Raw genomic sequence first — 23,808 nt, 5'->3', positions numbered from 1 at the left:
GATTTAAGAAATTCTCTTTTGAAAGGATTATCCTTAAGTGCCTGTGTAAAGAAGCACTTGTCATGGTCCGAGAGCTATATTTGAAAACTTAAAGAACTCTTACAAATCTGTTTAATGAGTGCACTTGGACTTTTCTTTCAGGGGCACTGCGATTGCTGGCATTGTGTTCGGAATCGTGTTCATCATGGGCGTCATTGCGGGCATTGCCATCTGCATCTGCATGTGCATGAAAAGCAACCGCGGGCCCCGGGTGGGCGTCATCCGAGCCGCACACATCAACGCCATCTCCTCCTACTCTGGTAATCAGCGCCGTCTCCTCCTGCAGGACGGTCTGGTGTGTTAGCCATGCTCTGCTCCTTAGAGAGAGGAGACGTGAAGACTCATTGAAATCATCTCTAATTTCCTAGAGCATTACTAAGTAAATGTAGATCAAAGCCTGGCTCTGAAGAGAGCTGACTTACTTAAATTCAAATAAGAAAGCCTGTCTTGTATTTGAGGGTATTCATATTTCCACTGGTTGTCTCATTAACTACAATTGCCGTTCTGTCAAAATCAAGATAAAGAAACAATTCATAGCCACTGTCTACCTGCCAGTGAGTTCTGGCAACTAATTTTAGAGAAAGTAAGTTTTATGTCTCAGTAAAGTAGCTTCTGATTCAATAAGCATATATGTCTGGAGAAAAAAGTATCGAGGAGAGTTTTAATATACCTTAACTATGCAAAAAGAGCATCTTAAAACTCTCAACAAATAACAAAGGTAATATATTAATAATTCAATAAGCATTCATTGAGAATCTGCTAGAAATTCCACATGTAAATATATTGTATACATGTGATTACATGAACAAAATGCTGTACTCTGTGCTAGAGATTCCAATAGCATTTTCTAATTATATGTGTATAATTTGACATATAAGAAGGCAAACAAGCTTTATGTTTAATTCATCCTTAGGAAAATAATTTTCCATTGACACCCGTGTCCTTCCTCTCAACCCCTGTGGAAAAAGAACAGACACCTTTCATATCCAATCTGTCCTCTGTATTAATTCCCTAACCCTTCCTGTTTTCCCTCTAACTGCTTCAACAGAAAGAAGCACATTTCTGATGAATGTGGGAATGATAACTTCTCCAAGTCATCTTTGCTCCGTTCCTACACTTCTCTGGTATCTTACATTCAGCACCTTAGAGCTCAGTCTGAGGTATTCTTCCCCATGAGTCCACACTTCTTTAACTGTAATGGTTGATACATTGTATTAACTTGAGAAGTTTAGAGGTTTAACTAAGAAACTCAGCAGCTCTGCTTCCTAGGGAGTAAAGGACATGCCATACTGCTTTAGGACTCTGATCGTTGTATTAACTTGAGAAGTTTAAGTGTTTAACTGAGTTACTCTGTAAAGCACCAGGGGCCTTACTTTGTAAACATTCTGAACCTGTGTGAGAGGAGTCCACAAAGATGGTGTGAATGCCACACCTACCAAGGCATGTGCCCTGCATATAGTATAAGGGAGGAAAAAACTCTTCCCCCATCCTTTTATTCTTGTTACTTTTGCTGTCTTCTGCCACCATGAACTGTAGCCCTCTGCCATGCCACCCTGCCTTGGAGCCAGATGATTATGGACTGAAACCTCTACAAACTGTGAGCTAAATAAACCTTTCCTTCCTTAATTTTATGCATGAAGTACTTTGCCTCAACAATGAGAGAAAGGCAACTCAGATGTTAACGGTAGTGTTTGACTTTACAGTCATAAATCTCATTTATATGTTAATAATTCCCAAAGATGTGTATCTACATTATATACTTTTTAAAAAAAATTTCACATTCATTTAATCCCAGTGAATGTGGGAAATCTTCACTCAGTTGCTTAATACATGTGCAAAATGTGACAGGATTAAAATTGTATTTATAATCTCTCTCTATCCAAAACCTTCACCTTTCTCAATTGATGACATCTCTAGTCTTCTTGTTGCTCAGACCAAAATATTGGATTAATTCTTGACTCAACTCTTTCTTCACAGTCAATCTACTAAGAAAATGTCTCAGTTGTACCTAAAACCTATGTTCATACCTGACAATTCACCATGGTGAGAAGTAAGCAGTCATTTTCCTAGTGCGAACCACACTGTCCACACTCACCTCCTTTATGTTCTTGCCTCTCTGACACATTTCTGAGTCTCCTGGACTCATAGGTCTGTTACCAACAAAGTAGCCTGAGTCAACCTGTTAAACAGATGGCATATTGCTCCTATATTCACAGTCTTGTAAAGACTGTGAAGAGCCAAAGCCAAGGGTTCCTCATTTTATCCAGTGAGTAAGGCATTCTTTAACCAGGGCTTTCAGGTCACTGCATGAGTTGGCCCTTTTGTCCTCTATGCTTCTTTCCTCTCTCCCTTGCCACATGGACTCTATCAGATTTTGGTCCCAGGCTGTTCTTGAACACCAAGACATGCTACCATCTCAATGTCTTGGCAGAAGCACTGGCTTCCTTGTTTCATTCAGCCCCTCGAGCAAAGGTCACCTTCTGAGTGAAGATTGTGATGTGTTGCTCTGCATAGTACCCCCGTCCTCATTAGGCCACTCATTTCTTTCCAGAATACTTTTCTGAGTTACTGAAGAGCAGTAGTGTGAACCTATGGCACGCATGCCGCAGTGGTCTGCGTGTATCACTGAAAGCTCTGTTATTGTGTTTTTCTTTTAATGTGTGACTTTTTCTAAACTGACACCTCAGTATTCAGGTTTAATTGCAATGCTGGCATTTTGTGATTAATAAGTGAGATTTGGGTTCTAGTCTCTAAAAGGTTCCCGATCACTGCTACAGATTGTCCAATCATATTATTTATGATTGGCTGCTCATCTCCTTCTGCTAGAATACTAAATTCATGAGCCAAGGATATTGGACTATTTTATTTGCCTACCTATGCCCAACACATAGAACCATATTAGGCATTCAGCAAACACAGCTAAATGAATAAAATTCACAACTTATGATAGACTAAATTTAGTCATATTCCAGTACCTATGGAATTGGCTTTAAGTTCCACCTTGGAGTCAGATTTTACTCCCTACAAAAGCAATTTGCAATTCTGAATATTCCAAAGTTGTCAAGAATGCTATTGGTGTAAAGATGTTGGAATCTGAGATACCAGGAAAAGGGGAGATGGGACTATTTCCTTCACTCTTCGTATCTCCTCATTGCTTTCCTCTAGTACAACTTATAGTTCAAGAGAAGAACAGAAAAAAGTCAGAGACATTGATTGGAGCAAAGTCTCCAGACATAGAAAGAAGTATTCTAGAGATTACATTTTCAATATGCATTTGTCTGATCAAAAACATTTAATCAAGATTAATTTTAAGACATTTAAAAATATTTTGCAATATATTTCATTTTTATTTTGCCTTTCAGTAAGTTCAAATCTTGAATAAAATTAGATAATAAAAGACCATTTTAAAATGAGAGGTCAAGCTTTTTGTTTGTTTGCTTTAGTTTTGAGTTTTCTATTTTGTGCTGGAAACATGTTTTCAAACTGTAAAATGGCATCATAGTTTTACTCACAGATCACAGTAGCCCCTTGTTGAATTTTCAGGAAGTGCATTGTTCTGGAAAATGAGTAATACAAGAAACATCATGACCCTTACTCTGGAAGTATTTTTACTGCAAAAAGACTGGGTCTTTGAAAACATAATGTGCTACATTGCTTCTGATTTCCTTCTCAAGGTCACTAAGTTTTACTCAAAGAATCCTATTGGTATTGACTGCTTTTCAAAATCTTTCAAGTGTAGACATGCAAAAGACTTCTACTCATGCTAATTAATTAACCCTGTGATGACTGAGTCAACAACTCAACTTATTGCATAATATAGTTCTCTTGCCTAAGAGCCAGAGAAGTGGAAGCACATAAAATACCAAAGGTCATTTTATTCCACAGTGAAAGTGCTCAGTGAAAACCTGCAGTTGGTGCGATTACTCTGCAGTTGGAAGGAGAGAATGTCATCCTGCTGTCACATCTGCCCCTTTGTTGGACAAAGACCTTCTGAAATTAAGCTTTTCATCCCTGCCATGTTGAGCACAATGAGCAGGTGTTACCTTCCATTGAAACTATTTTTAAAATGCCCATGTGAAGATAGAATTATTTGTCAAGGTGTACATTTCTAATATTTTTCAGAATTTCAATATACACAAAGAAAAACGGTCACGTTAAAATGTAGGATTGGCTGCTACTTGCACATTTAAAGGGAAACGATATAGTAAAACCATAAGAAAAAGATTGGCAAAGATATAAAATTAAGTGCCAACAAAAGAAAATCAAGGAGTTTCAGTACCATGAGGAAAACTGAGATTTGAAGCACAATATTGAGTCTCTTGGTAGATGGGTCTGGTGGGCAGGCTCTGGGGAACTGGAGAATGCCAACAGGAGAAGGGAGTTGCAAAACTGAGGGAAATTGGCATTTTTAAGTCATCACAAGAAGATTTGCATCAAAATCATCAACAGATGCTAAAACTAAGGAGGAAATGTTGCTGAGGAACTAAATTACCAGATCTTAGAGTACCTATAAGATTTCTTACTAAGAATAAGTAAAAATATTATTGGTTGAGAAACCAAATATTTGACCAGGTGATCCAAATTAATAGTACCAAAGAGGGACAGACAGACACCAGGCATGTTTAAATGCACCACTGTGAGGATCCCACATGAAGGGATACTGGTATAGTTCCCTCAGAGTTCACAGCTTAAATATTTGTTTGAGAAAATATCTGACAAAAACAAACTGAAGAACAAGAATTGACACAGAAGTCTGGGGAACTAATATTTATTTGGGAAATAAAGAATCAAAATTTGGGTACACTGAGTCAGAGCAGCCCCCAACAGTGTCTTGTAAGAGAAATGTAGGAAATTCTTCTTATAGGGAATTTTGTGAAAAATTTGTTTTCAGAGATAGCTCTTTGACTAGCAGAGAGCCTAAAATGATCCCTCTCTTGATTGGGTACTCCCCAATGCCGATTACCTGGCTCCCAGTGCTGATCTTGATCCGTTGGAACACTCTGTGATTTGACATTTGGCAGATCCTGAGTACAGTCATCTCAGGATCTCTTGAGTCTGCTTGATAAAGTCTTAGTCATCTCCTTTTCCTCCACATTCTGCACAATGCCCGACTTGTAGTTTTTAAAATCTTTTGGAAATATTTTATTAAGAAATAAACACTGCATTGGCACCTCTGAATTTACAAATGAGCACCATCTTATTAGTTCACACACTGAATCTGAGGAGACTTTTGAGCATGAAAAAAACCACTTAGAGACTACATACTCATACTTTAAAAGTTCTATTTTCTCCAGAATATCAACTTAGCCTTCATCTCACGTGTAACTTCTTCATACAACAAAAATTCCTCCTGGAGAAGTTTTTTGTAATATCATAATGTCAACCTGAGGGCAACTCATGCTGAAGGGAAACAAAATGAATGCTGTGTTTCCAAGTCTTTACTCTGGCAACCTGTTTCAGTATAAATCAGAGAAGGCCAACATAAAGTGATAAAGCTTTCTTTGATATAATAAATTATATTGATAGGATTAATGCTGAAGGTCAAATTTATGAATATATTATATGACAAAGTGGTGTTACCACATGCACAATTTTTTTAAAATTTTCCCTATAAAATAGGTCAAGAAAATTGAGGTGGACAGGAAACCAAGAGGATTGTTTTTCTCCTCCCACAGAGAACTCCGGATCACAGTATCTTATATTACATTAGTCAGATCACTAATAAGAAAGATGAAGGAGGAAACTGATGAGTACTGAAAATAGAGAAGACTATTTCAAGTTAAAGTTCTTGAATAGAGGGAAAAATATGATTCAAAGCAGAAGACAGTCTGGCCTCCTCTGGAAGCAGAGGCTGAACCTAGGCACACAAGCAGGCCTTCGTAGATCTGGTAATCAGGGTAGGTAAATCTTCTCTTCTGCCTGTGCCTGTTTTCTCAGTGAAATACAAGTCTTCTGCAAGTGTAGGTACTAAGATGTTTATGATTGGGGAGAAAAATTAAAGCATGAAACTAGTCTGAGAAGCATGTAAAAAATGCCTATAGAAATTTAGCATTTTAAAGCAATATTAAATGCCACCCTAATTTAGAAAATGATCATTTATTTAAAATAAGATCAAGGGGCTGGGGAGATGGCTCAGTGGAATAAGCACTTCCCTGGCAAGCTCAAGGGCCTGAGTTCGATCCCTGGTTCCACCAAAAATAAAATAAAATAAAATTAGATTAATTAGCTTGACTCTACTTTCTAATCTAGTCATATTAAGCTTTTGAATACAGATCTGTGGTAACCAAAATATTGGATTTAACTAGGATCAGGATTCTCCCAGGTAATAAAAGGAAAAAGAGATAAGAACATTGACAGCAGATGAAAGAGGACATTTTACTGATGGATCATAAACCTAAGCTGAATCAAGAAGGACATGAAGGAAGGAAAGAGGTTATGTAAAGTTAAGCTTTTTTTGTTTTGTTTTGTTTTGTTTTGTTTTAAGTTAAGCTTTTTACTTGCATCTGTTAGTTTACAATCCAGGTGGGCACTGAAGATGTGGTAAAATGTGATGTTCTAAAAGGACCTAGTGAGATTTATAAATGAAGATTTATAAAACAAAACCATTATTCCTAAAAACAAGCATGAAGAAAAGATTATGGAAAGCAAGATTTGTCAGGAGACTGAGAGGCAGGTGGGCATGGATGAGGACACAACCAGGGCGAATAACGGGAAGTGGGATGGAAAGGAGCTGCGGAGTGCATGCTTCTTTTCTTTTCTTTTCTTTTCTTTTCTTTCTTTTTTTTTTTTTTTGTTTGTTTGTTTGTTTATTTTGGTTTGAACACAAGTTCGAGGTAGGAAGTACCGGATATATCTATAGGAACAAGTAAAAGGTAGTATGAGCTAATAGCATTTACACTACTAAAGGACTTGGGTTTTTTAGAGAAAGCAAACGTGATTGTTTAAAAATGTCTACAAAGATTATGAATATCCTGAGCATATCTTGACCCTATAGATTGGAGAAAGAGAAAGAGAAAGAACAGTTCTGTTTTGACAATGTTCAGAAGAAGTCGTTCAATCATGAAAAATCAACTTTTAGATTAAAAAAGGCAAAATGAATGTTCACACCCACTCCTTGAGGCAATGACTTTCTACTTTCTCAAATGTCAGAATTCTTCACGGCCTTCCTTACTATTGGCAGACACTTTCTCAAGGATCTTCTTTCTCTGAGAAACAAACGGGCACAGTCACAAAAGAACTTCCTCCTGTTCTGGGTGGAGTAAGATGGTGAAGGAAGAGAAAGGAAAAGACACACAGGACTTTTCTGGTGACAGGCATTGTTTCCCAGTGAGCACAGCAAAGCCAGGGTGAAGGAAGTTTGGAAGATTAATTAGATGTGTACCTTCTTTAGTTCAGGGTCTACAGTTGTCTCCCCAACGATAGCAGAGGGATGTAAACCATGAAAGGACTTCTTTTGATATTATCTGGGAGGAAGGAGAACAATGGGTTCTAATATATCTTGACATCTTAGGTCATTATAGAAGAGAAACAAGCAGTATTTTGTTTGTGTCGCCAGGGAGGCACAGTGAGGTCCTTGCCAGGATGTGTGGACCTTTATTAAAATCCTCGACTCTGCATGAGTCTTGAGGGTACCAACTGGATAAAAAACTAGGCAATAGCTTTGGGAGAGTGGAGGAAAGGTTTGCTTTTTGGGATAACAGTGGAAGTTGTCTTTAAAAATAATATTAGTCATGAAAGTCACCAAGCCTACAAAATATCAAAATCATTTAAAATCAGTTTATGATTAAAATGAGACATTTGTGGTACAAACAGATAACTGCATCACTGAAACAGAACGGGAAGATTAAAATTTTGCATGTTATAAAAGAAACAGAATAAAACAATGTGAAAAATATTTGATATGCTATATTTAATTTGGCTTGACAAAAATCTTAAAGTGTAGAAAATAAACAATGATACAAAAAATAGATCAAAGGGGCTGGGGAGATAGCTCGGCAGTTTAACCACCTGCCTGGCAAACATGAGGAAGCGGGCTCAATCGCCAGCACTGCGTGCCATGCCAGCCCCTGAACCCCAGGCTTGCTGTGCCGGCCCAAAACTGGGTGTGGCGGTGCACACCTGTAATCCCAGTACTGGGGAGACTGAGACAGATGACCATATGAATCCAAGCTTCATAGCAAGACCCTGTGACAAATTAAAAAAAAAAAAACTTTTTTAAAAATTTGATCAAAATAACACATTCTTATAAGCAGAATTAAATATATTAAGATATATACATAATCTCAAACTATGTAATGTATGTGAAAAAGACTAACTTTTAGCATTGTAAGCAACACCAATGAAATAATAAAGATGAAAAATTGGTTTGTTATATACAAGTTTTAAACTTCCATAAGTCAGCTAAGAATCATGTGATTAAAAAAGAGGTATTTTGACAAAATTTTTTAAAACAAAATTTATAATTTTGTATGTTTGTTTATATCTTGTCCCCTTAATTATATATTAATTTTAATTAAAAGCCTAATTCATAAGTTAACAATCTGGAAAAAAATTATTCAATATGTTGAGTTTTAAACAAAAGGTAGCATAATGTCACCCTGTCCTTATCAAAGAAATGATAACATGAAACACCTGTATTTATTTCAATTATTAAATTACCCATGTACCAGATGATAGGATACCTCTGCCTTACTAGTATCCTTCCTAGATTCAATCATTCTTTTATGAAATAGTTTGATAATATACTCTAAACAATAAGATTTGCATCCTGTGTTAGCCAGTTAGTCCATTTCTGGAGTTTTATTCTGAAGACAATGTTCAAATAATAAAAGTTCCTATCAGAAGCTATTTTTCACTTATGATTCATAATAATAAAACCAACAATAAAGTTTAAGAAGAATTGGTAGCAGAGCAAAAAAGACATGGTGAAACAAAGTGAAAAATGTATGCTGTGTTCTGTGACTATAAGGATTTCCATGCACACCGATATCTAGCAAATAGAGATCTTATTTGTTAAATAGGCTTGATGAAATTATGCATGATTGTCTTGTTTCTGAATTTTCTAAAATAATGTTAAATGGTTTTGATAATGCAGTCTATTTTCCTCAGAGACATTGTTCTCCATGGGTTGGAAACATTAACTTTCCTCTCTGAATAGTGCCCCTCAGATTTCTTCAATGTTGTAGACAACTTTATCAGACATTGAAGATAAATGGCGTGTCTACTGGGACACTGATTATGAAATAATTTCAAAAGCCCTGTGCCTCCAACTGTATCCACACATCTTTCAAGGTTATTTGACCTGTAATAAAGAGTAAAACCTCTTCTTATTCATAAGAAATTCTAAAATAGACACCTTTGAAAATTTACTTCCTAGTGAAACTTAATGACCAGCAAGAATGACAACAGTTCACTGTTGTACATGCATTATTTCAAAATGTCTTCCAGTGACTGACATTGCAAAGGATGTGTCATGTTTATTTCATGATGGAGAGTCCCAAAATAATACTTTTCAACATTATATTCTTTTTATCAGAAATCAAAGGTTATATGAGTGAGGGAATGCTTTTTCATAGTGAAAATTTTCACATTCACCATGCAGCTACATAAACCATAAGGATTCTCACTGAAGTGTCCTCCAGCTGGTTTTATGCAGATGGAAGAATGTAAATGCTTTGTCACAGATCTGTAAATACACACCATGGGTTCATGACAGAGTGATGGAAATCAATCCGAGTGTGCTCCTCAAGCAAGAGGTAGAGAAGGCAGCCATGTAAAAGTCGTGCAGAACCACATTCTTACAGGAGACAGTTCAGGGAGTACTTAGCAAGAACCTCCTATTTGCATGGAAGCTGCAGTGTTTCCTTTCTTGGTTTGGATAAAGTTTAGTATCAGTCTTTTGCTCAGTCTTTGTAGATTTACTGTAGTGCCAGAGTGGGTGTAAACTTTAGAGAAGGTGTATGGGCTCTGCAGGATTATTCATTTTCTTAGTAGAAAATAGAGCTTAGAGCAATCCAGGTATAAAGGCGCACTGAAGAACCCAAAAGCATCATCAGTAATTTCTTTACAGGGTTATGTCCTCCACTGAAAGCGCTCCTCCAGCGCAGCAAGCCTGGACTCACTAACAGAACAGCGTTTAGAGAATGGTTATCCAGTTCTGTGTCTCCTCCCTGCTCAGTTCTGCTTCCCACAGCCTCCAAGTCTGGGAGATCAGCAAAGAGCTCCGATTATCAAGTACTTAGTACAGAGAAGCAAGCCAGAGGGATCGAGAAAAAATAGTTTATGTTTGCTTATCAGTTAGGCTGCATGTGTGTATATGTCTGTTTATCCTAACTCTGTCAAATTCTTTCTGGAAATAGCATCATGTTGAAGACATTTAGGAATAAGTATGCTAAAATGGCACTTGATCTTTTCTGCCACTCTGCCATGGAAAGTTCGGCCATTTAGCTGTGCTATTAAGTCTTGAGAGTTAGGTTGCAGTCACAATAACTAATTAAGGCATGGCAGTTTCCCAGTGGAATCAGAATTCTATGGCACCTCTTCATATTAGCTGATAAGGGTTTATTCAAATCGTAGAATATTTACTTCAAGAAGGCATGAATGAGGGGGCCAGGGAGATGGCTCAGTAGAATAAGCACTTGCCTGGCAAGTGCACGGGCCTGAGTTCAATCCCTGGTTCTGCCACATAAAAAAAGAAGAAGAAGACATGAATGAAATTCAGCTCAGAGAAAGGTCTCTTCCAACCCTGGAGAGGTGACTTGAGATCACTGTGAGACAACCATCCACACACAGACATGGCAAAACTCAAGAAATGAGGTTTAAAGTACTAGCAGTTAATACAATAAAATACAAAAAAATTTTTAAATAAGATTTAGATAATTAAGCTCTTGATCATTCACACCCTTTTTTTCCCATTTCTGTAATGGCTGCAGCATCCCCCAAGTTACTGGAGTTCCATACGGAGTACCCAGGGCAGTAGCCTTACCTCTTCTTCTAGTCTTTCACTTCTTTTTCCCCCTACCTAGTCACTGCTTAAGCATTCAGTTACTTAGGACTCAGATGTATGACTTCATGATCATAAGCCCCTTCCAACCCTTCAAGAATGCTACTGTGTCACCTCACTTTTGCTTCCCCCATGATGCTGTCATCTTCCTGGACCATATTCTCTGATACACTCAATAAAGCCTCTGCTAACTCCGTGTCTCATGACGTCCAGAGCCCACAATGATGATAGTGCAACCAGAAACCTCCATGTCTTTTCCATTTGTATTGTTTTTATTTTGCTTAAACAGGAGTGCTGCCCAGTTTCTGTGCTGCTCAAACTTGAATTGTTCTTCAGCCTCTTCTCTGTGCCTCTTCAGTGTCGTACTTCCAAAAACCTTTCGCTCAGCCAGCAATTCCAAACACTATGACCCACAGTATCTCATTTCAACGTGCTAGCCCGTTCGTACATATGGTTTTGTAGACAAAAGGATGACCTCTCTCAAAGCATCTAAGCCAGTAGTGAAGACCCAACAGCCACCCAAGTACTTGCTAAATGCCTGATGCTCTCTCCTTTTCCTTTGCAGCAGCACCACCCCCCTACAGTCACAACCAAGAGATGCAGTACTGCGCAGACCTGCCTCCCCCGTACTCCCCGACTCCACAGCGCTCCCCACCCCCTCCTTACCCTGGAAATGCACGGAAATAACCCTTCTCCCAGAGCAGAATAAGTGCCAATCAATGATCCTTCCCAGGATAAAACGCTTCTAGAAATGTGGAAGCAGGCAGGAAAGAACTGTTGTAAGGAATACTTTGGGGGGCAGATAACAGTCCAAGTGTGCTATTCCCTTGAAAGGATGCAGGATGGCGACCCTGCTCAGAGCTAACCCCAAGTGGAATATTATGGAACTGCAGTGGAAAATGTCTCCTGATCCATGGAAGCACGTTCAGAAAAAGTCATGAGATGGATGGATGGAAGGCTGGTAGTCACAATGAGCGCTGGGTGAAGGAAGTTTCAGTGTTTATCCTAGAAGAGAGAAGACTGAAGCCAAATTGGGAGGGAGAATCATGGCCTGGTCTGTAAAGAAACAGATTTATTCTATGAAGTTTTAAAAGGCAGTAATTTTTCATTCATTCATCAATAAAAGTAAATTGAGTGCCTGAGAGCCTACTATGTGCCTGGCACTGTTTGAGGCACTGAATGGAAACTGCCAGAAGCGAACTTTGGTTTTTATACAGGCATACCTCGTTTTAACATACTTTATTTAGCGTGTGCTCTGCGGGTACTCTGTGTCTTACAAACTCAAGGTTCGCGGCAACCCTGCATTGAACAGTGCCATTTTTCCATCAGCCTGTGCTGGGCTCATCTCTCTATTTCAGGATTTTATTTCTTACGATATTTTGAACTTTTTCATTAGTAGTCTACTCATTAGGGTGATCTTTGATCAGTGACCTTTGATGTTACCATTGTTGTTTTGGGGCCCCATGAGCCATATCCATATGACACAAGGACCTTAATAGAGTGATGATTATTGTGAAAAGAGTATGTATGATGCTCAGGTGAGCTCAGTGGTAGGCCTTTGGCACCAAACAGCCAAATTGTCTATACAAAGAAAAGTTCATTCATGGAGGAAATAGATGGTACTCCCTGAACATCTGAACAGTACAAAAGAAAAATAGCTTTCCTGGTGATATGGAGAAACTTCTAGTGGTCTGGAGGGAAGCTCAAACCAGCCGCATATTCTTAAACCAAAGCCTTACCCCAAGGAAAGTTCTGCCTTTCTTCAGTTCAGTGATAGCTGAAAAAGCAGCAGAAGCTACAAAAGAAAAAGTGGGGAACTAACACGTTGGTTTGCAGAGTTTAAGGGGAAAAAAGCCATTTTCATAGCATGAAAGTGTAAGAGAAGCAGCAAGTGCTGATGCAGAGAAGTTGCAGCAAGTTCGACAGAAGATCATATGGTGGAGCTGAAACTGCTCCATGCTGGAGGAAAATGCTGGGCAAGATTTCCACAGGGAGTCAGGTCTTGTTCAAAGCATCAAAGGAAAAGCTGAGTCTCTAATTAGGGCTATTGCAGGTGGTGACTAAGTTGAAGTCAGCTGCCATTTATTATGCCTCAAATTCTGAAGTCCTTAAGAGTTATACTAATTGCACTTTCTGTGACCTAGCAATGGAACGAGAAAGCCTGTTTACAACATGGTTTATTGAGTAATTTAAACCCACTATTGAAACTGACCACTCAGGAAAAATCGTGCCTATCAAAACTTACTGCTCATTAACAATGCACATCGTTATGCAAGAGCTTTGCTGGAGACATACGACAAAAATCAAGTTGTTTTCAAACCATATCTGCTAATACAAAACTCCTTTCTCTATTTCATATTTCCTAGATCAAGGGGCAATTTGTACTTTAAAGGCTTATTAAATGAATAAATATCATGAGGCTGTGATGCATCTGATGAAGCAAGGCAAAGCACACTGCAAACCTTCTGGAAAGGATTCGCCATGCTAGGTGACATCAAGATGACTCATGCTTCATGGAAGGACATCAAAATATCACCATTGCTAAGTTTGAAAGAAGTGAATTCCAGCCCTCCTGGGTTATTTTGACAGTTTAAGATTTCAGTAGAGAAAGTTACTCCAGGTCTGGAGTAAGTAGAGGAGAACTAGAAGTGGAGCCTGAAGATGTCATAGGCCAGGAGTTGCTTGTCACAGACAGGCAAAATGGTTTCTTGTAGTGGAATGTACTTTGTTTTGTTTTTTGTTGTTGTTGTTGTTTTGTTTTGGGGTTTTTTGTTTTGTTTTGCTTTGAGTTTTTTTTGGGGGAAGGATCTACAGGATGTTCAGGGTCTCACTACTAGCTCAGACTCATAGTGATCTGCCTGTTTACAGCCTCCCAAGAGCTGGGATTGCAGGCATGCACCACCACGCCTAGTCTCTGGAATCTACTTTGGGTAAAGATGATGTGAATGTTGAAATAACAGCAAAGGTTTTAGAATATTACAAAAATGGAGTTGCTGAGATGTGCTAAACTCTACAGCAGAGTTTGAGAAAACTTACTCCAATTTTTGCAGACTTTCTCCACTGTGGGTAAAATACTTTCAAACAGCATTATATGCTGCAGAGAACTATTTCATGAAAGGAAGCTCATCCGTGCAGCAAATTCATTGTTGTCTTATTTTAAGAAATTGCCACCACTTCCACAATTCTCAACAGCAGCCAGCCTGATCAATCAGCACCCATCAACAACAAATTCTTCCACCAGCAAAAGGATTACAGCCCATGAAAGACCCAGATGGTTAACACATTTTAGCAATAAAACATTTTTAAATAACATATATATATATATATATATATATGATTTTTTACACATAACCCTATTGTACACTTAATAGTATAGCATAAATATAACTTTAATATGCACTGGGAAACCAAAACAATTGTATGATTCACTTTATTGTAATGATTACTTTACTGTGGTGGTCTGTAGCTGAACTCTTAATACCTGCAAGGTATGCCTGTACAGAAAAAACCGGTTGGAGCTTTCTTATTGACTAGATTGCTTTGAGAAGCTCCCTGTGACTGAGACTTCAAACAGAAGCTTGGAGCCTCATGAAGAAGTGCTGTAGAAGAGCTATATAAATTAAATGGCAGGTGGGTCCATAGGGTCCCAGAAATTCTGTTCAACTTTTTAGACAGGTGCACATTTCTATGTCACTGGAAGTAAAAACAGCAGCTGAATATTGTTTATTTAAGAGTTAATTTAGGATCAAAGGGACTTAACAGTTCTAGATGCCAAGAGCCCTTCACTGCAAACTGCTGCTGTGTACAAAGCAGCTGGTGTTAACCAGTGGATCATGACGAAGGCTAGTCCAGCCGTGTGGGGAGATTGAAAGAAGTTCTACAGGCTACAAATATTTCTCCTCCACAATGAGATAAGAGCCCAATCTTCAATGGAATTTATATCAGATAGTAAAAAGCTCAAAACTTGATCATGAAAATGTTCAACCGATTTACAAAAAGAAAAGGGAAAAATAAAACTGGATTCCATGCACATATAACTAAGCCAAATTTTTATTCTGGTTTTGTAAAATTTTGATAATCCATTTTCTTAAACAAGTCTTACAGTTGATGGAAAAAACTAAGATTTTTGTCATCTTGCCTTTCACCAAATGCAAATCTTGTGAAGTACCTACCTTTAGATGTAAAAGCTTTTAATAAATAATTCAAGTGTACCATATTTTGCTGAAAGGAATCTTAACATATTTTCGTACATTTAAAAACTATATACTGAACATTGAATATAGATGACCATGCTTTTTTATCGCTTTACTATTAAATCTAAAATGTTTAATCTAATATCATAATTTAATGAAATCCCATAAATATGAGAACCTTACTGAATAAAACAATCAAAAGGAATATCTCAAAGTATAAATAATAGCATCTGTACTTATACTTAGGAAATTTGATAGTTAATACAAGCAGTTTCTTTTACTTTTAATTGGCCACACAGGTATTCATTGATCTGACTGAATATAGTCTCGCTGTGAGTGAGGTCTAAAGGCTAAATTTGTTCTGAATGACTCAACAGGCTTTTAGGCATTGAAAGCTTTCTTACTTATGCAGATGCAAAGCATTCAAAAATCCCAGCCCATTTCAGTAAGAGGCTCCTTAACTCTTGTAAAATACTTAGCATCAGGAGCCAAGGATATAGCTTAGCAGCATAGGCACCTGCCTGCCAAGCACAAGGTTCCAAGTTCAATCCCCAATACTGGAAAAAAAAAATAGTGCATGGTTAAGAGTACAAATGATTTCATTTATTTCTTTTCTGCAAGTGTAATCTAATCCAGTTCTCTGCAACTAAAGTGCCAGTTTCTATGCTTTTGAAAATGTTAGTTGCAGATACACTATGTGTTCCTTAAGAAAAATGGAAAGATCCACCAGAAAGTTGAATTGTCACCTTCACCTTCAATAAACATTTCTTGTGAAGTTCTTATATTCTGTAAATACTACCCATGTAGGAGTGCTTTCAGGTGACACCATATCTCTTCTTTAAGTTGTTTACAACCTCTCTTAATGTATCCCACAACCCTACAGTAACTGAGCATCATTATTTCTATTTAGTATCACAAAAGCATAAATATGTATATTACAGATGTTTTAAAGTCACTGATTATTTTCATAGATGCATTTTGAGGAAAATAATATATGATATGAAAGCTTTGAATTGGGTTATTTATAAACTAACATATCTTCTATGATAACATGTTTATGATAAGCAATAAAATGAAAGTATTACACTGAGGTGTAAATGTTAAGCTTGGTTGTGTAAATCTGATTGGCTTGGGAAGGGATGCAGACTATGCTTTTTGTTGTGTGCAGATGGCTCATGAAGAGGTTACTTGGCATCAGCCATTTGGATCCTTGACCCTCCCTCTCTGGTGCTGTTCTGCTCTGTCACAATGTGTTAGCTCAGCTGGGTCTATGGACTGTGATGTTTCTTCCTTAGAATAAGCCGACCATGGGGCCAGCCAGATAGCTCAGCAGAATAAAGCGTCTGCTTAAGCAGAGCACAGCATCTGGGGTTCGATCCCCAGCATGCTATTGTGGCCCCACCCACAGGGTGCCCTGAGACAGCGACTGAGACTGGGTGTGGTGGTGCACACCTGTAATCCAGCAGTTGAAACAGGCTGAAGACAGGAGAATCACTGAGTCCGATATATGTAGTGAGACCCTATACACTCTGTACTAAATACCAAAAGAGAGAGAGAGAGAGAGAGAGAGAGAGAGAGAGAGAGAGAAGAAAAAAAAAGAATAAGCCAAATATGGGCTGGACTCCTGAAACCAGAAGCCAGATTAATCCTCGAATCCTGTGCTGTGGGTATTGGGTACTGAGTCCCGGGAATGGGAAAGCTGACTATTGTGCAGGAGCTCTATTTTAATTGTCATAGATCCATTTTGTTGTTGTTGTCTTTACCTTCCATTCCTGTTGTTTTAGCCTCATTTTTAGGTACAGCAAGCATGAGTCAGAGATAAACTTTATTTTGAGTCCTATCTTGTATCTATGCAATTCGAGGCAGGCAGCTTCAGCTCTCTGAAATTTAACTTTCTGCTCTGAAAAAACTAAAATAATATAGTAGGTCTTCTAGGTTTGTCATAATATTTGGTTAAGGCAGGCAAAATAAAAGTACATAATTCCTTTTTTTTGGTGGGGGGAGGAGGGAAGGAAAGGTTTATTTAGCTCACAATTGGTGGAGGTTTCAGTCCATACTTACCTGCTACCAAGACAACAGTAAAAGGTGGCAGGAAACAAAAAAACAGCAAGAACAAAAGAGAACAGCAGCAGCAATAGTAGCAGCAACAAAGAGCAAGTCTGTCTCCCTTACTTCGCTTTCAGGCTATCCACCCCAGGGCAAGTGTAGCGTGCACACCCATAATCCAAGCAGCATTTACATCCATGATCCCAGCACTGGATCATGAATTAAGCACAAACTCTAGAAGCCCACCCCCTAACTACATGATTCCTGGCATTTGAAATATTCTATAAGTATGAACCAAAATTAAATTTTAAAAATCGATATAATGAGACAAGCCTTGAGAATTACCTTACCCAACACAGTCTCCAGCTACATGTGATCATTTAAATATAAATTAATTGAAATTCACTTAAGTGGAAAAAATACTTTTTTCAGTCTCCCTAACCCCATTTCAAGTGATGGATAGCTTCATGTGGCTGGTCACCCCCAGCCTGAGTAGTTCTTCCATAGAAAATCTTCTGTGAAAGCATGCAATGAGGTAGTGAGGAAGGGCTGTGTGTAACTCAGTGGTAGAGTAACCCCCACAAGGCCCTGAGTCCAAGAATGGAGGAGCAGGAGAGGAGCAGGCAAAGGGAGGAGGAAGGGGAAGGGAGGGGAGAGAGTAGAGGAGAGGAAAGGCAAAGGAGTGGTAGAGAGGGGAGGGGAGAGCTAATGGAAGAGAGGGGAGGGAAGGGAAGGGAAAACAAAAGAAAACAAAGCAAAGCAGAGCAATAAGTTGGTAGGAGTTGTTGAAGAAACCGCTCCAAACACCTGCTGGAGCAGAGCCCGAGGATTTTATCAGTTAATTGTGATGCCATTCACTAGCATGGATGATAAAGCCATTGCTATGGAAACAAGTCTGTGACCTGCATAAGAACCCAGGATGGCAAAGCTATTGTAGGGGCTAACAGGCTAATGGTGGCAGACAGATTTTGGACACTGTGTTGAAGTTAATCATGCAAAGTCTTGGTCCAATCAATCCTGCAGCTGCCTGTTCAGCTGAGAAGCCACCGTGGGAACATCCAAGGTGGCCCTCATCTTCTTAAGGTGAAATGCGTCTCAATGTTCCCTTCTTTTTTTCTTCACCAAATGAAAGCAGCACTCACTACATTCCCATTTACTCCTAATGTGTCTTTGTTCACACAAACCCATTTAGCCAACTCTTCATTATAGGTGATGTATAATGTCCAGCACCCACCACACCACACACTGAGCTTATCAAGGACTGGTGCTCTCAATAAATTGTTTTATTTCATTTTTGTCTTAGTTACTTTTCTTTCATTGCTAGGATAAAATGCCCAATGCCCCTAATTTCTTTTTGTTTGTTTATTGGTTTTTTAGGACTTGGTGTACAGGTGTACAGGGTTTCACTGTGTAGATCAGACTTTTAGTGATCCTCCTTTTTACAGATTCCCAAGTGCTGGGACTATAGGAATGCGCCACCACACCCAGTCTCATTCACCATCTCAGCGCACCCCATGGTCAGGGCTGGCATTGCAGGCCTGGGGATTGAACTCCCGGCCCCTGTGTCTGCTTAAGCAGGCACTTTAATCCACTGAGCTATTTGGCCACTGCCCCCCCCATGCCCAAAATTAAGGAAAGAAAGGTTTATTTAGCTCACAGTTACTGGAGGTTTCAGTCCACACTCAGCTGCCTCCAAGGCAGAGTGGCACCTGGCAGAGGGCAACTTTTCATGACAGTAGGAAACAGCAAAGTGCAAAAGTAGGAGCAGCAGCTCCTGTAGCTAGCTAGCCTCTTTCCCCTCCTTATATTTCTATGCAGATTATTTGCCCTGCAAATGTAGCACTCACACCCATAATCCCAGCATTGAATCATGAATTAATTACAAACTCTAGAAGCCTCTCCATGACTGTATGAGACTTTGGAGGGACAACTAGACACAAACCATAGCAATTTTCATTATTTGTTGCTTCATTGATCACAAGGGCAAACTAATACCAAAATACCAAAGCCACATGGTCTCCCTGCTAAGCCCCACAGAGGCTTCTACAGGTTCCTACACCCTCAATCAGAACCGGCTTAGTGTATGCAATTTATTTTTCAATCACAGGCTCAAGCTGAAAAGGACACCCTGAGCTTGTATAAGATCCATACTTTTCTGGGGGTGGAGTATAACTACTTCACCTCAAACTGTCAGGACCTCCAGAGAGAGTGACATAAATAACTTTAAAAAGATCTACAAGTAACTCCAACTTCTACCCTCTTCATCCATTCCCCACGTCTATACACTCATATAGAGAAAAGATCTGGGCTTCCTACTTGGAGACCCTCTCTCCCTCTTTCATCTATTGTCTTCTAACTGTATGTTCTCAGCTAAATAACAGAATTTTCATGCTATCAATTTCCTTCAAAATATATAAGTAAGGGGCTGGGGAGATGGCTCAATGGAATAAGTGCTTGCCTGGCAAGCACAAGGGCCTGAATTCAATCCCTGGTTCTGAAAAAAAAGTGTGTGTGTGTGTGTGTGTGTGTGTGTGTGTGATAACACCTTCACCAGGTTTTGCAATGATTATAAAACAGTGGATGTAGGACATCCATCACAAGCATCCTCTCCAGATTGGAGGTCCAGATACAATTGTATATACACAGCTTTCCAATCGTTGAGGCCCATGCCCAACTCTTACTGGTTCTATAATTCTCCATGGCTGTGTAATAAATTACATCAAATCTTATAGCTTGAAACATTTATTATATCAATTTCTATAGAGCAGGACTCTGGGCATAACTAATCCTCCCGTGCAGGGCCTGGCGCAGGCTACTCATCTCACTGTGCACCCATGGGAAAATCTGCTTCCGGCTCCTTCTCATGCATAGTGGTTGACAGTTCCTTGAAAGCCTTGGATTAAAGACCTCATTTGCTCCCTGGCTATAGGCCAGAGACCACCTTCAGTTTCTTGCCATATGGATTCTCCACAGGGCAACTTGAAACACAGCAACTTGCTTTTCCAAAGCAGGCAAGCAGGCATGCAAGAAGAGCCATGGTGAGAGAGCACGCTAGTGAAAAGCAGAGTACTAGGGAGATGTGGGTCACAGACTTGAAACTGAGTATTGGAAGTGATAGCCCATCACATTCCCTGTATCTTTTCCTAAAAATCAGGGAGATTATACAAAGGCACAGAAACCAAAAGGCAGAGAGCTTTAGGGTCCAGCAAGAGAGCACATGATGGCAAAGGTTATTTGTCTTATTCTCCTCAGTCCATTATTAGGAGTTCATGTTACATAGAAAATAATACCCTGCCTCTAACAAAAACCATCCCAGTTCAACAGCTGAGAGAATCTCATGACCATGTGCAGCTATGCTCAATATGCTTTTTTTGAACTGACAACAGAAGAATGGAACTGGCAACATTCAAAGAACACACTAACTAGATAAGTGCTGGGCTCCTAAGGAATATTAAAAGGAGATACATAGGGTCTGTGTTTCTCATAAACTTCATTTATGAGTTTGCGCATATTGCTTGGCAGGGAAGGTAGTAAGTACTCCACCTACCAGATGCCTTTGTGGACAAGTTTTAACATACTCCCAGTTCTAACTTCTGCTTCCAATTTGTTTCAAGATATTTAATCTGTGTCAGGGAAAGAATTCCAAGACAAGTTTCCAGATGAGTGTTCACTAGATCAAGTTACTACCTAACCTAACCCTGAATACCTTTGCTAAAAATGGAGAAACAAATGCAAGGAAAAATTACGGTGCTGCAGATTCGTGTGTCAGCCACGTTTGCCCTTGCTGGATGCACAAGGAAACAAATAGTTAAACATCTGTTCACAAATTCTGGTTTCTTCTGCTCTGCTTCCCTCCTGACCCAGCCATGAGTACATTTTAAGTATGTGACACCTCCCATTCCTAAATGGGAGGGAGAGGCAGCAGCATCTTTCTCTGAATCCCGCTTGGCCTTATGATATAAATGAGAAAGCAATCTAACATTGTTTTCCAAGTTTCTGGCTAAAACCAATGATAACCAGTTGATCTGAGTCCTTGCTTTTGCATCTAACTGTGAGTTATTGTTTTGATTAGCACAGGACATCATCTTCCCTGCTGACTAAGAAGCAGTAGAAAGTAGTTCAGAATGAGTAAGCATTCAGAGTGCAATTCCTGCTCTGCGTGTGAAAATGTCTTTGGAGGCTAGCCCTTGTAGCCTTTCAATCCCAATGGGCTCCTAATACCTAGCCCTTCACCTGCTTGCCTGGGGAGCCTCAGGTACAGACACTGCCCCAAACAAGTAGACGTAGTTAAGTCTTATACTCCAATGAGAGGAATTGAGCAGTTTTTCAGAAAATGCTAAGAAATGATCAGAATTAAATTTCTGCTATCTCTACCTTTTCTGAACTTATTCTTTTACCTCTCACAGTTTGATTTATATAAATGTCTGCTTCTCCTGAAGACTATATATGCTTTCTGAGATCAAGAACTGTCATTTATACATTTGCAGTCTCCAAGAAGCACCTACATTTTTAGATCATGAAATAAATGACTGTATATAATAAATCAAAACTAATATTTGACATTTTAAAATACAAAGAGAAGAAATAAGCTTATAGTGAGCAACACACTGTATGTGGGACTCAGAATCCAAGGCGTGGGGCAGGGAACTCAACATAAGGCTAGATTTTATAGTTTTTGATTGATATTACTCATCAATCCAAATACTGAGAAAGTGTCATTAAGCACAATATTAATAAATGTCCAGTCATGTGTATGAATATACTCATCTTGATTGATTCATTTAATAGGACTAAAACAACTTACGAGTTTAAGAGAGACATCTTTAAAAATTCTTCACATTAAATTTGGGTTCCTTAGTTATTACATAAAAAGAATTGCCTCATAAATCACATTTCCATACTATAGATTCTCATGCGATATAGACTTCAGAAGCAATGTCCAAATGATTTACTAAAAGTATTTTTACTAAAATAAGATGCCATAGCTTTTGTGTTGTCATTTCTTTACAGCATACTGAGAAACAGCAGCATATTCTAAAAAGAAACAAAAACAATTAGCACTAGCTGGAAATGGAAAACAAACAGCAACTAGATTTTTTACTATTATTGTTAAATATATATATATATGGAGAGCAAGAACATGTTTATCCAAACTGTTAAAAGAAGTAATACATGGTGAAAAGATTGGTGCTTGGTGAACTATCTCCAGAAAAGTGTCAGCTTAGGAGGGCCTGCCCCTTAGCTCAGTTCTTTAAGTGGCTGCTTCAACAATGCAGTCAGACTTAGGTTGCTCTGGTTCGATCCCCACAACTCAAGGCAGCCAAACCTGCCCTGAAGGCACTCGGAGTAAAAAAAAAAAAAAAAAAGTGCCAGCTTAAATGATGATGATGATGATGATGATGATGATGATGATGATGATGATGTGTGTGTGTGTGTGTGTGTGTATGTATGTGTGTGTGCATAAGACACTTTTGTAAGGCAATGGTTATCCACCTTACATTTGATCATCTCCTAATTCTATATGGTTGGATGTTTAAAACTAGCATTATCCTCACTTTGAAGAATTAAAAACTATAGAAGTGTCACTTTTATATCAAAAAATACTTTTTTAGTAAGAGTGAAATTTTAATGCTACAAAAAAATGCATCTATATATTACTCTCAATTAAAAAAAAAAACCTCCCTGTGTGAACCTTGGGCTCTGCATAGAGTGGTAACCCCCCTCCCCTGCTTCAGTTCCAACTGGATGATTGCAGAAGTCCCAGACCCTGATGGCTCAGATCAACTCTCTCCCATTGTTGCAGTTCTCCTTTAGTGCCCCTCTGTTCACTTTGGATTCACTTTGTGAACAAGACAGTGAAAGGACTCTTATGTCTAAGACAGCACCTGTCTAAGACTGCACAAACTCCCAGGCTGATTTTCACCTGCATATTAAAAACCATATGGATTTTCCATAGATGCTCTATATTTTTGTTTCCTGAAGGAATGAGTCACTATTCCTAGAAAAGGAATAATAGAAGGGGACATCTACAAAACAATGTAAAACACGAACCAACTCTTCCAGAGATAATCATGAATGTTGGTAAATGTAACTAAGAATAATAAAAATTAGTGCAGTTGTCCCTCTTGTCTGTAGCCTCACTTTCCACAGATTCAGTTATTCATGGTAAGAAATAGTCCAAAAATGTTAATAGAATCTCCAGAAATAGATGAGTCATAAGTCTTAAACTGTATACGATTCTGAGAAACCTGATGCAAACTTACATGTCTTGCTGCATCCCACCCTGGCTGTGCATCAGCTCTTTGCCTAGCGCAGTCATGCTATCTGTGCTTCCACCTTAGTCGTTGACTGGCTGTTTCATTTATCAGATTGGCTGTTAAATGTTGCCATAATTTAGTGCTTGCATTCAAGTAACACTTATTTTACTTAATAATTATCCTGCACTACAAACGTAGCAATGCTCACAATTCATACATATCAAAGACAAGATTTAAAATGCTTCCTTAAAGTGAAAAGGCAAAAATACAA

At 38.8% G+C, this 23,808-nt stretch overlaps 1 protein-coding gene across 1 annotated transcript in view; it reads left to right on the top strand.

The window, feature by feature from the left end:
- The window catches only part of Cyyr1 (cysteine and tyrosine rich 1), a gene marked incomplete at its 5' end in the record, with an annotated part of 107,453 nt that extends 93,616 nt beyond the window's left edge, over window positions 1-13,837 (top strand). The window contains 2 exons of the mRNA XM_023711185.1: window positions 142-299; window positions 11,607-13,837. Coding sequence (XP_023566953.1) covers window positions 142-299; window positions 11,607-11,728 — 280 coding nt within the window. The remainder of the gene's footprint in view (window positions 1-141; window positions 300-11,606) is intronic.
- Window positions 13,838-23,808: the final 9,971 nt, after the last annotated feature.

Source organism: Octodon degus, unplaced genomic scaffold (assembly GCF_000260255.1).
Source record: "Octodon degus isolate 3935 unplaced genomic scaffold, OctDeg1.0 scaffold00020, whole genome shotgun sequence".
Classification (NCBI taxonomy): Eukaryota; Metazoa; Chordata; class Mammalia; order Rodentia; family Octodontidae; genus Octodon; species Octodon degus.
This window is presented reverse-complemented; position numbering and strand designations above follow the sequence as displayed.